Source organism: Arvicanthis niloticus, chromosome 19, assembly GCF_011762505.2.
Source record: "Arvicanthis niloticus isolate mArvNil1 chromosome 19, mArvNil1.pat.X, whole genome shotgun sequence".
Taxonomy (NCBI): Eukaryota; Metazoa; Chordata; class Mammalia; order Rodentia; family Muridae; genus Arvicanthis; species Arvicanthis niloticus.
Window position 1 is genome coordinate 41437236 of NC_047676.1, and position 13216 is coordinate 41450451.

Below are 13216 nucleotides of genomic sequence, written 5' to 3' on the forward strand. Positions count from 1 at the left end.
TTTGCAAGCAGAAGAAAACCAAACAAACAGAACACAATAGAACAAAGCTTAGGAATACACAATAGCATGCTTCCAAGCAGCTTATCACTCACGCACAGCTGGGACCACTGGACATTACTACAGATTTCAGGAATAAATTTTAATTTAGTGATTGTCTTGTCTTTTCCTCCCTCCCTCCCTCCCTCCCTCCCTCCCTCCCTCCCTCCCTCCCTCCCTCTCTCCCTCCCTCCCTTCCGAACTGGTGATTGAACCCAAATGGCTAAGCATGTACTCTGCCACTTAGCTATATCTCCAGCCCATGGTTTTTCCCCCTTAGGGGTCAAAATTTAAACAAAGCAATCCAAAAGAATACACAAAATATGTATAAATTACTTTTAGAAGGGTATCACTTACAATAGTAAACTGCAGAGCATGGTGTAAATGTGCAACAGCCCACAATCACTAGTCAATACAACAGAGCCACAGTGTACAACAACAACAGTCATTCAAGAAACCTGACAATCAACACAGCTAATAATGGTGACCGCACCCATAAAAAGTTCACTTAAAGAAAAAAGTGCTGAAGTGGAAAACAAGGTTGTAATAAAACATACTAAATGATAAAAGAACACAAAGACATTTGTATAAGAACAAAAATATTTAAGAATGTATGTAAAAAGAACACAAAGACATTTGCATAAGAAAAACACAAAAATATTTGCATTTCTATGATTGTATTATTACAATAGCAATGTCTTTGTTTCAATATTTCAATAAGGAATAAGAACACAGATAGGTCTAACACAAGGTAATTTTAACTGCCCTCAAATTACAGTCACTTCATGACTCCTCTTGTTTCCAGGGCTGGGGCTGGAGAGAAATGACTGTCTTGTGTATTATATGGTAATATATAAGTTGGAGCAATGAGGGACTGGCCGAGCCCCCAAATCTTTTTGACATACATGCTTTTATGGTTCTACTCCAAGAGCACCCCTAAAGACATTGGGGTATCTAGAAAAAAACAAACAGCCACAAAGAAGGGAAAACATTTTAGCCTATAAATGTCCAACCGTCCTGGACTCTGAAGAACACAGGTAACAAGCTTATTTATAGACACAGCACAGAAGTCCTCATGAATGACGGATGGTAACCATCTCCTTGATCAACAATTCTATCATTAATGTTCGGGTGGAGAGTTTCACTGTAATTTCTATACATGGTAGTCATGGATTTGTTTTCTCTGTAGATTACTTGGAACAGGGACTCCACCTTGGAGGCATGTGGTTCTTTCAAATGTCCTCTTGACTACCTTGCCAGGATGACTTCTGGTAATGACCTGTAATTTTGTGATATATTTCTTTTAAAGCTTTTATGTCTTCTGTATTGACCAGGAAAATCTCAATTGCTAGTTTGTATGTACAACCTCCTGCATTTTTCTAATATGTTTATGGCTTTATTTTTTTCATATTTTAGTTTGAATGCCATCTGGAATATATTTTTGTATAAGGTATCATACAGTTTTTCCACCCAACTGATACTCAACTTAACTGACATCAAATATGACATTAAACTCACAAACCTGAGATTTATGTTCCATTTTCCGGTCTAATTTTATAAAGATTAAACATTTTTATTCCATGTGTATGGATGTTTTGCATGAATCTCTCTGTACCATGTGGTCTCTGAGGTCATAGCAAGGCATTTGATCCCCAAGAACTAGAGGTCAGATGGCTGCGAGATGTAGGTGCCGGGAACCAAACCCAGGTCCTCTAGAAGAGCAGCAAGGTTTGAACCAGCAGTTACCTCTTTCTCTGTCCCTTCCACTCTCGTCTTCCTATCTCTAAGGCAGCAGCTTCTGCTTTATGACAGTTGCTCTGTAGTATGTCTCAATACCTGGTCAGTTGGATTCTTTCAGACCACTTCTTTTTTCCCCATCTTCCCTGGCTCTGTTTGAAATGGGACTGAATTTATACATGTGGCTTTTTGTGGCTCACCATACTGAATCTTCCAAACCACATGGCATGTTTTTCTTACTCGTGCAAGTTTTATTCTGTGTTTAGGTAGTCTGTATTTTTTTCCATCAAATGTGCTCTCTTGCTAGATTTGATCTAAGTCCCTTACAGTTAGCTTACTGCTGTGGTGAATGGACTAATGTTCTCTGCACTGTAGTTCTAGCTGTTGATTCTTGATTTCAGACTCATTAATTCTAATAGCACTAGTCAGCATTGTAACACATTCTTTTGCCATAATTATTAGTCTTTTCTATTGTTTATATTAGCTCAACATTTTTGGTGTAGTTGATAATACGTCAGAACACTGTGAGTGACTGTGAGCATTCCCGATGTCTTCCTCATGTCTCTCTTCTTCCTCTTCCTCCTTCTCCTCCTCTTCTCTGACTTAAATGGAAATAGTTTAGGCATTTTATCACTGTAGAGCTGCTGGTCCTGGTTTTGGGATAAAGAAACTATAAATTGTGTAAATAGTGCTTTCCTTAGGGCTTTACTAAGATAAAGGACGCTTAACACCATCAAACGCCTTTTTTTTTTTTTTTTTTTTTTTTTGGTGGGGGTAGCTATCAATTAACGTAACCATAAACTTTACCTTTATTTTGTTAATGTAGTGAATTATGTTGGGCTTCTTAATAACAAAGCATCCTCTTCCCTCACTGGAATAAACACATTTTAAACACACCCTATTTTAAACATAGAATATTATTTTTGTACACTACTGATTTTATCAAACAATGTTTTTGTAAGTTTTTCTTTCATTTTTTTGTCCTGTCTGGCCTTCTATTAGGCTTGTGTTGACTTCATAAAATGAACTGATGTTAAGTTCATCTTTTAAATGGAAGAGTTTAAGAAACGCAGGCATCACTTGTTCTGCAACAGTCAGAATGAGTGCAGAAGAGGCTTTCCACTGAGACAGCCTGAAGTAAAATTCCCTACTTACTGCATTTGTATAAAGAGTTCTTCCCATTTCAGTCAGCACTGAAACCGCAGAAACCAGAGGCTAAACAAACTCAACCAGGAACTTGAATGGCTTTTAAACAAGACTTCTTGCAAGATCTCAAACAATAAGTGACAATAAACTCCCCAGTGACTGAGACTGCTTAACTAAGAAAGGAGCTGCATAGACAGAAACAACTAGAAGTTGGTTTGCATTTGCTAATGAGACTGAAGGAAGACCATGCCTGTTTAGGCCCTAAAAGACACACACCACACCCACGCCCACACATATGCTTTTCCTTCCTTCCTTCCTTCCTTCCTTCCTTCCTTCCTTCCTTCCTTCCTTCCTTGACCTACTTTCATGTACCTAGGCTGGCGTTGAACTCCTTATGTAGCTGAGAACACTGAACTCCTGGCTCTCCTGTTTCTAACTCCCAATTCTGAGACTGTGGGCAAGCACTACTATACTCAGTTTAATATGTAAAAATGACCTGAAAAGATGTTTCTGTATAGTAGCACATATACGTTGTCCCAGCTGCTTGCGATAATAAAGGTGTGAGTTGAAACAGATTATTTCTACTCATAAGATTGGAACCAACCTAAGCAATCCAACAAGACTACAGTTCAAGCTTCAAATCAAACAAAAAGATTAAACCTTTAGTCCCAGCACTTGGGGAGGCAGAGGCAGGTAGATCCCTAAGTCTACAGAGTGAGTTCCAGGACAGCCCAGGGCTACATTGAGAAACTGTCTTGAAAAACCAAAAGAAAAAAAGAGTAGGAGGAGGAAGAAGAAGAGGAGGAGGAGGAAGAGGAGGAAGAGGAGGAGGAGGAGGAGGAGGAAGAGGAGGAGAAGGAAGAGGAGGAAGAAGAGAAGGAGGAAGAGGAGGAAAAGGAAGAAGAAGAAGAAGAAGTGGAGGACAAAAGATTACTTTCCTGATTCCCTGATCCAGAATTTATACAGATAAGTAGAGGTATAATGCATCTATACTTTAAGAGTTGCTTATACTTCATATTTTTCTATTGATACTTTATATTTTTAGGTCTGCTATATATAAATCAAAATAAGTAAACAATAATTGGTTAGAATCAGAATTCTCGATAGTTTGACAAAGACTTTATTTAAAAGATATAACATTTTGGGTCCAGTGAGAGGGAAAGGCACTTGCCACCAAGCCTGGGAAGCTGAGTTCAATCTTCAGGCTCCCCTCCCCCCCAACCCCCAGAGGAGAGAAACCACCTCCATCAAAGCAGTGGTCTGATACCCACACACATTCATGCACAAAGATGATGTAACCGTTTTGTAAGTGACACTTTTATTGTCTTATAAGGTCATCAGCCCTAATATAAATGTCTTCTCCAAAGATTGCTAAGCTCTGAATTTCAGAGTGAGCCAGCTGGGGCCAGAGAGAGGGCTCAGGTTAGGGAGCTGCTGTCAAAAGTTCAATCCCAGAGAACCTCACGGTAGAAGAAGAAAACTGACACCTTCAAGTTGTCCTTTACCCTCCATGTGTGCACTACGGCACACGTGCGTGTGTGCCAACACACACACACACACACACACACACACACAGAGAGAGAGAGAGAGAGAGAGAGAGAGAGAGAGAGAGAGAGAGAGAGAGAAAGGTAAAAGGAGGCAGGAGGCGGCTGACACATATACAGAATGTACACAGTAGGATTTGCCTTAATATGAAAGCGTCTTAGTTCCCACACAATCTGTCTCTACTTACTTATCATACCCCGTGACTTCACCACTCTATAGCAGCAATAAAGTGTCAGAAGGCCCATCAGCACGATGACACACATCCCAGTAGTAAATCCAGCCTTTTTAAAAATAAAAAGTTAGGTTCGTTTCATTACGTAAGAATAACTTCATATGCAATTACATTGATACCCTCAAGAATTCTGATAAAAACATGGTAGTGGAAAAACAAACAGAACCATCTGCTTTTTAAAGAGAATTTTATGTAAACAATAAAACAGAATATAGTAATCAATTCCTTTTGCAGTGCTAGAAATTGGACACTGGGCCCCATGCAAGCTAGAAAAGCAATGCCACTGAACTACATTTCCAGCCCCAAACTTAAAAGATAAAGCAAAAAATTTCAGCTATTTAATTAATTTATTTATCTATTCTGGAGACATATGAAATGTACATAGGCTGGCTTAAAATTTACTATGTAGCCCAAACCAGTCTGGAACTCATGATCCTGTCACCTTAGCCTAGGTGTTAGGATTGTAGGCATAGAAAAATTTTCAGGGCTTAAAGAGATGGCTCAGCAGATATGAATGCATTCTGGCCTTTCAGAGCACTGAAGCCTGGTTCACTGCACCCATGTTGGGTGGTCACAACTGCCTGCAACCCCAGCCTCAGGAGGATCCAACACCTCTGACCCCCATGGGCACAGGCAGTTATATGCAAATACCCACACTCAGACTCACTCATAGGCATAATTAGAAATAAAAAATAATAAATATTAAGAAGTTTTCAGACAAAAGTATACTCAAAAATTATATTACCTGTTTTATGCCCCAGGGAATGCTTAGTATAGATGTTCCCATCATGGTATTCCAAATCATAAAACTGAAAGAGTAATAGCAGTAACAATATGAGGTTGGGCTCCTCAAGCTTTTTAATTAAGACACAAGTAAATAGCCAGTTATTTTCATTCACGCAGTTTAATTTATCCTCCAAGAAGTAGTTTACTCACATAGTAACTAAGCTGGTGTTTTTACCATAGCCTTCAGTGTAACTCTTAAGTTTATAGGCGGAGCCCAATGGACTATACACATAGCATTCCTCTGGAGCAGGAACTACGTGGTCTGGAGCAATCTTGGGGAAAAGAAAAGAGAGACATCAGAACCAGTGTATGGACAAAAAGAATGTTTTCTATTGATTAAAGAAACTGACGAGACACACTTCTCAGATTCACATGGAGCTGAAACAGCTGGGGGCTCTGGTTGATGGGCTCCTCTGAGGACAGCTGCTAGTGAGATTCTTGACTATTATACATCAGGGCTTCCTTGACTATTACACATCTCTCTTCCTGTCTCAAATGTGTGATCCCCCTGCCTCTGCTGCATGAGATTATAAAAACCTACCAGCATGTATATCTTTAAGACACATCTTAATATATATTTCTAAGTCTCATAAACATTTAGCATTATGCATCCCTGATGACTTTTTTCAAATATAGCAGCAGGTATAAAGGAGAAAGAATTTATCTCCATCATCAAAGTACTTTTCACATTCATGCCAAAGAAGGAAGCTAAGAATGAAAGAAATCTCCAAGGAGAAGGCTGTCCTCAAGTGAGGAGCTTTGCAAGAACTAAGTGGTGTTCACTTAACACTGAGGTAACAGACAGGGATCTCAGACTAAAGAATGGAGGCACCAATGAACAGTAAGTAAAGAACAGCACATAACTAATTTTTAAATGCTTTGGGTAAAAGATCCAGGTAAAAAAGTAACTTAATCAATGGTCAGATGAGGGTTATAGGAGCAGAAGACATGGAGGATATCAGCAAAAGGGGAGGGGCAATGGAGAACTACCAGATGGAGCAAAGATGACTGACAACATGTACCTCATACGCCAATTTCTCACACTACCTCCGGCATTTCTTCCTATCTCCACCTTCCTATTTGGGACAGGAAAAACATCCTGTTTCCTGGTGACACTCTGCCCATCTCTGAGGGTTATTCTTGGAGAAGTCCTTGAAGGCACAGAATCTGACCAGTGTGAACCAACAATCTCTTAATACTTAACGCGTAAATTTACAACGTTGTGCTATGTTTCTTATTTGAGAGAGTAAAGCGAACAGCCTCAAACTGTCTATTTCCAGTTGGACACATGAAGAATTAGACGAGATTAGGAGGCACAATATAATTAAGTGTTCTACTCTGTGCCCTACTATCTCACTGGGTAAACAATGAGAACCAAATTAACTAGGGAAGACTCAAGGAAGAGACGGGGTATGAGGCCTTAGTGGGAACAAAGGCCTCACTAACAGGTTAGGAGTACAGAAATGCCATTGCCTTCTCTTTAATGCAATATGAGCAGTGGTGACTTTGTAGGGAAGAATATCCTGAATGCTATGCATGGTGTGGCTTCAGAAACACCTAGCTCCTAGAGACACAGATAAAAATGTGTATAAAGATCGTGTTTTTCCTTCTCTTTATCTACATTCCTCTACAATCTAGATGATATTTTCTTCTCCCATAATTAAAGAAAAAGGGCAAGACTACTTCCCAACAAGAAGTCGAAACAGTATAGCTGACAAAGTGAATGGGAAAAAACCCAAAACAACAACAAGAACAGCAGCAGCAGCAGCAGCAGCAGCAGCAACAACAACATCAACAACAACAAAACAAGTAAAATCAAAACTTATAAGGAGTATGGTTCAATAAGAGGTAGAAAATTCTGGTTGTGCTCTCACACTGACCTACACAAAATGGAAGAACAAACCTATTCCATATACACCTCACCTAATCCTGTGCCCTGTGCTAGCCTCTGGGTCTGGATTATTCATGGGAAGATGTGGAAGATGGGGTGGGAGGTGTACCAGATGCTTAGGGGGCATGGCAAATAGGCTGGATCCCACTGTGGCAGTGGTGCAGGGCAGCATTTTCATCTGCACGCTCCCATGACACACAGGCTCTTGCTGACATACAGACTATGCTTCACTGGTTCCAACTAAGCCCTGCACAATGCCTTTTTGCTAAGCCCTCAGGGAGGCTGACAAGGCTGCTCTGTAGGCATGTGCATTTAGTAGCAAGGACACAGGGTATGCTGGCAGACAACTTTCTCCTCTTTCCAGCTTAGAATAACAATAATAGCATTTCTTCCATAAATGAAAAGGTTTTACTTTATGAACAGTGATTTACTGTTCTTCTCCAAAACATACCTTTAGGGAAACTGATTTGGGGATTTTTAGAAAATGCCTGTGGGTATTTATACAAATTCATTAGAAGTGGAGAGATCACATTAACCTGGGCGACTGGGTAGATGTACTAGTGGTCTATCTCAGTGCCAGTTAACAGAGGGTTACAACTCAGAGCACAGTGCTGACTAAACTCCCAGGCAATGCTGCCCATCTAGCCCAGATGATATCTCTGAAGCCTGCTTCTAAAAGTACAGCCTCTGGAGAGTCAGACCGGGACCTCAAAGGTCCCAAAGATTTACATTAATTCTATAATATACTTTACCATCACTACTAATGTAAAGGTCTGTAGGATGGGTAAAAATAAAAAATAGAACCTACAAAAATTGATCCTACATACAGCATTTTGTAAGTCTTTTCTTGAGATCTTAGAGCCAGGTATGGTGGTTTGTGTTATAAGCAAAGGAGAGAAGCCTGGAAGCTCAGAGATTCGGGTCACTCTCGACATACAAAGAGCTGGAAGCCAGCCTCGACTTCATGAAACGCTATCCAAACAAGCAAAGACAAAGAAGTCTGACTGCTGACTTCATGTAGCCATTATGGGGCTACATAAGACAGCCATGGTCAGGTGGTACCCATTCCTCCTTGGTAGACATCTAGTGAAGGTCAGAAGCTGGTTTGTTCCTTCCTTTTAGCATCTAAGACCCATTTTAACTGTATTTTTAAGTTTTCAAATTTCTGAGAATCTCACATCTGATCATCATTATAAGCAACAGATTATTTACATATTTTAAAATTCTAAAATATAAGACAGACTTTAGTCAATCATGAGTTCATAAGATATAACCCATAATGCAAATTTGGCAAATTATTGAATTTGTAGCCCTTTCCTAATAATTTCTTAAATGTTTATAAGACAAGACAATGAACTGTGATAGTATGTGGTCTGCATAGGCTAATTTTTTACTCATAAAAGGACAATATCTAAACAGGAAATTATCAGGTTTCACATGTATGAACATATCTGTTTCTTATTCTTATCAAAAATGAATATAAATATTTTTCTTTTATAGCTTCAAATTTATAAATTAAAGAGAATAGCCAGAATCTTATGTTTTTAGTCAATATCTAAGCTGCTATTTCAAAAAGCAATTTGTCTTCCTCAGAGCTTTTGGTACCTGAAATAAGAAAAAATTAAAAATCAAAGCTCCAAGCTATTGTCAACAGTGAGTTCTAAATGCCTCTAATCCAGCAGGTGTTTACTGTTCATTACAACTGAACTTTAGACAAGCAGCAGAGCTTTGCCTCTTACCAGTGCCTTGTCTGCAGGAGTGGTGAGCCGGCTGTAGTAATGAATCCGCTTGTTCATAGCAGCAGCATGGTCACTCACCCTCTGAATGACATCATTTGCATTGACGATGTTGGTAGGCTCTATATAGAAAGGCCTAAAGAAGGGAATATATACTTGACAAAAAACGTTCAGGTAAAAATTCTGGAAGTCAGCCATTGTAGAGAATAACCTCTTGTCCTCCACGCACAAAGGCAAGGCGTTCACTTCTCACTTTTGGTGGGAAAAGAAAATGTCACAGAAGAAGTATTATCCTACCCACAAAATACAGCTCTTGTCTCATAATACTTTTACTTTAAACACACTTGAAGCTTATGAAATTTACCAACAGGAGAGAGAGCAGAAAACACTAGAGAAGTCATTAAAGAGAAATCTGGCAAAGGAAAACAAAATGTAACAGCTGTTGGCCTCCAACAATTTAAGTTAGATAAAAACGGCTTTGATTAGTCTTTTAAAATACTCGGGCGCTAAATTAGAGAAATGATAGACAAAATGTCCCTTTACTGAAGAGTCTCCACTCCTTCCTCTATAAACCAAAGTTATTTCCTTTAACAAACAAAATTCCTATTTCTCAGCTCATGTCCTAATGACCAGTGATCTCAATCACTTTCTTTCTGTGGGGATCCAAATTGGATCAAACGGAACATCACAGCACTGGAGATCCTTGCCTCACGTCCTCTTCTTGGATCTTGGTAACATACTCGAATGCCCTATCATCTATGTGTTTGTTTCCTCTGACTATGTCCTGATGAACTGTAGAGCCTAGTTTTCAATCATCATCTCCAGTCAGGCCTTCAGTATCTTTCTGAAACTCCCTCATTTGCTTTCTAGGTTTCCCATAATGCACATTCCACAATGAAAAGACAAGGTAGAGTGGCATTGCTCTGCCAAGTTTCAGACTCTCTGAAGTAGGAAATAGCACTGTGTCTCAAACTGTGGATGTTGCTCTTCCACGTTATACACTGGTAAACGTAACAGGAAAACAAAGCAAGCCCCCAAGAAATTTTAATTTCTGCTACTTTTCTAACAAACTCTGATACCTGAGAAATGGTAGTTGAGTTTAGTCTAACTGACATACAGAACATTTGAGTCACTTGCTATTTATTCTCCATGACAACATTCAAATATAGTAGGTATCAACTAGTCAATTTAATGGATAGTAACAAGAGCATTTATAAAAGTAAATACATGGGCAGAGAGATCAACATAACATATCAAACATACTGGCAAATGCATTAAGTGCTATTAATAATTTATAAGGGGGATTATAGTAAAAATAAGTGGGCCAGAGGCTGAACAATCACTACATACATATTTGGTAACCTAATATAACCACCAATCTCTCCAAAAGTGTTACAATGTGATATATTATTTCTACTTCCACCGTCACAGTGATTCTTAAAGGCAATGTAAAAACATTGCTAACTGGGGCTAGGATGATGGTCCAGTTAGTACAGTGCTTGCCGCACAAGTGTGAGGAACTGAGTTTAGATCGGCAGCATGCACAGGCAAGCACAGAGCCACATGTCTTTAAACTCAGGTCTGGGGAGGAGGCAGAAACAGGTGAACCACTGGAGCTCACTGGCTAGCTAATCTAGGCAAATTGATGAGCTCCAGGGTCAATGAGAAACTCTGTCTCAAAAGATAAGGTGGAGTGCAATGGAGGAAGACATTCAGCATTGACTTCTGGCCTCCAAAACACAAACATGCACACACACACAGGTATCTCGGAGATACCATGTTAGGAAGCTCACACACTACAGGATTTTCCTGTAGGATCAGTGCCCCACAAAACTCAAGAATGCTAACTTAAGGCAGATACTTAGGCTACTAAAAAGGACTAATATTGATAGAAAGAGGTATAGATGTTCTTCTTTTTGCTGTTTGCTCTGGAACTCAATGGCATTAACATCCAACCACTAGGTTGGTTTGAAAGTCTGCTGAAAAGCAGTCCGGGAAGCGTTAGGTCTTGGCTCCTGCCTCTGGCTGGAGCGTTAACTGTACCAGTTTAGTTGGCTCCGGTACTCTGAGAACAGAATGGCTTTGAAAGCTTTTCTTTTCCAACCGTTTTCATCGAGATGTTGAGTGCCTGTTCAAACAAATATTTTGGAATTTTTTCAAAACAGATTCTCTTTAAAAATATACAATTCAGCATATTTTCGGTGACTTATTAGAAACACATTTTAGAAAGTGAAAATATATTTCTAAAGTGAACTTTACTTAAAACACTTTAAAAATGAAGAACACCACTAGAGGCTAATGTTCAGGACAGAAGACTTGAGGGCTTTCAGCTTTGGGCTCTCACTTGATTATGCGTATCAGGGTCACTTGCCATTTGACACGCAGCGCAGCTGTACCCAATGAGAACAGACAGGGTATATTTGGGTCACCTTATAAATAGTCATGGTCATGCCAAAAGCAAATTAAAAAGAGTTTTAATTTGGAGCAAAATTTGTAAAATATTTTAAAATGTGATTCAATTCTCATACGTTCATTAAATACACTCATAAACAAACAAACCACACTCCTGCTAACACCTTTTTTAGAGTCTACTCCTTAAATTCCTTAAAATCTTTTGGCTTTTCAATCTGTCTCCACCCTTCTACTGCCAAGCCACACTGCTGTGAGTTTAGTAACAACTCTATGACTCATAGCAAGGCTCATACCCAGTATGGAAATCTTGATTTGAAATTGCCCAGTTATTGGCCTCCCTATGGAAGTTGAGGTGTCCTAACACCTGACGGACAGGTTGGGGTAATTTATGAACACAAACCAAAACCAAACAAACATAACAAGGCAATCAAGCATTCCAGAAATGTTACACAGATCCATTTCAAATAATAAATCCTGTACTTGCTTCTATGTACTTGGTAAAACGCTTTGTCTACCAGAAAGCTTTTCAGGTCACAGGGCAGAAAAAGAAATTACTCAGGCCACTGCACCTAGGAAGTCCTGCTGCGAGGGAATGTTGTGAGCGCTGACCCCTGGTGTGTTTCTCACTTCCTCAGAAGCCCCTATATCATCATCTCTTTACAAACCCCTGCTCTACAACCCAGCTTGAAATACAGGTGCCAAGGCTGAGTCTATACAAGCTTCTCTACTTTGGCTAGTTTATTTAGTAGTGGTTTTCAAATTTATTATACAAATATTATTTAAGTTCCAACCAAGTATTCTGCATTTGTGTTAGGCATTAAACAGTGAATAGAACACAAAACCACAAAGATTGTACAATAACTTGTTGCAGAGATATATAGATAAGTGATATAGGCCCAGAGGGAAGAAACCAAGTGTTTCATGCCACAATGGGAGCAAGGCAGTTAGGAGGGTTGTGTGATGCCTGGGCTATGTGGGGAATGGGGTAAGGGATATAGAAGAGGGAACTACATCATCTGGCAAACTGTTGAGGAAGTTATAGGTAAGCTGAATCTTAGACAGATATGGCCATTAGGAGAAAAGAGTGTATCAAAGAACGGAAGACTAGGGATGTAACTCACAAGCTCAGCATGTACAAAGCCTTGTGATCATTTCCTGTACGTGCGCGCGTGCGCGCGCACACACACACACACACACACTACATGAGAGTGGAGGGAGAAGAGAGAGAATCAAAAAGAAAAAGTATGAGATACATTTAAAAACGTTGGTCAGTAGATGGAGATTTTCACATGCTAATACAGGATTTAATCTAAAGGATGGAAGCCATCGTGTCTGTTTCTTTGACTAATTACTTCGCAAATCTATACTTTTAAATGTAAAGGTACCCTAGAGTTCTCAGAACAGGAGTTCTCTCCTATGGTCTTACTCCATTGGCGGGTTCAGGCAACTTGAATCCATAGAGATACTGGCCATACTGAAAGTATGCTGTCCAGACTGAAAGCCCGGCTCATGTATCAAACTGTTTCCCACCGTGCCTCCCCTATCCCATATGTTGGACTTCAGTGGACCTTTTATCTAGATCTCTGCACAGCTTAGTCATCACCTCTTTTAGCTCTCTCCTAAGCTATTCCTTTCTCAGCACAGCCTTTGATGACTACAGTCATCACATCTAAACTTTAACACCTCGACTATACT

The 13216-nt window shown here is 39.6% G+C and overlaps 1 protein-coding gene across 8 annotated transcripts in view; it reads right to left on the reverse strand.

The window, feature by feature from the left end:
- Positions 1-13216, reverse strand: part of Slc38a9 (solute carrier family 38 member 9) — an 83846-nt gene that overhangs the window by 40338 nt on the left and 30292 nt on the right. For 3 of the 8 annotated variants that reach the window (XR_013105066.1, XM_076916205.1, XM_076916206.1), the window contains exons 2-6: positions 11153-11237; positions 9113-9361; positions 5633-5754; positions 5442-5505; positions 4652-4745 (exon numbers count right to left, since the gene is read on the reverse strand). Coding sequence is in view for 6 of the 8 variants with exons in the window: in XM_076916205.1 (XP_076772320.1) it covers positions 4652-4745; positions 5442-5505; positions 5633-5754; positions 9113-9307 (475 nt within the window). In the remaining 2 variants the exon portion in view is untranslated. The remainder of the gene's footprint in view (positions 1-4651; positions 4746-5441; positions 5506-5632; positions 5755-9112; positions 9362-11152; positions 11238-13216) is intronic. The other 5 variants (XM_034523508.2, XM_076916208.1, XR_013105065.1 and 2 more) reach the window with 3 other exon arrangements.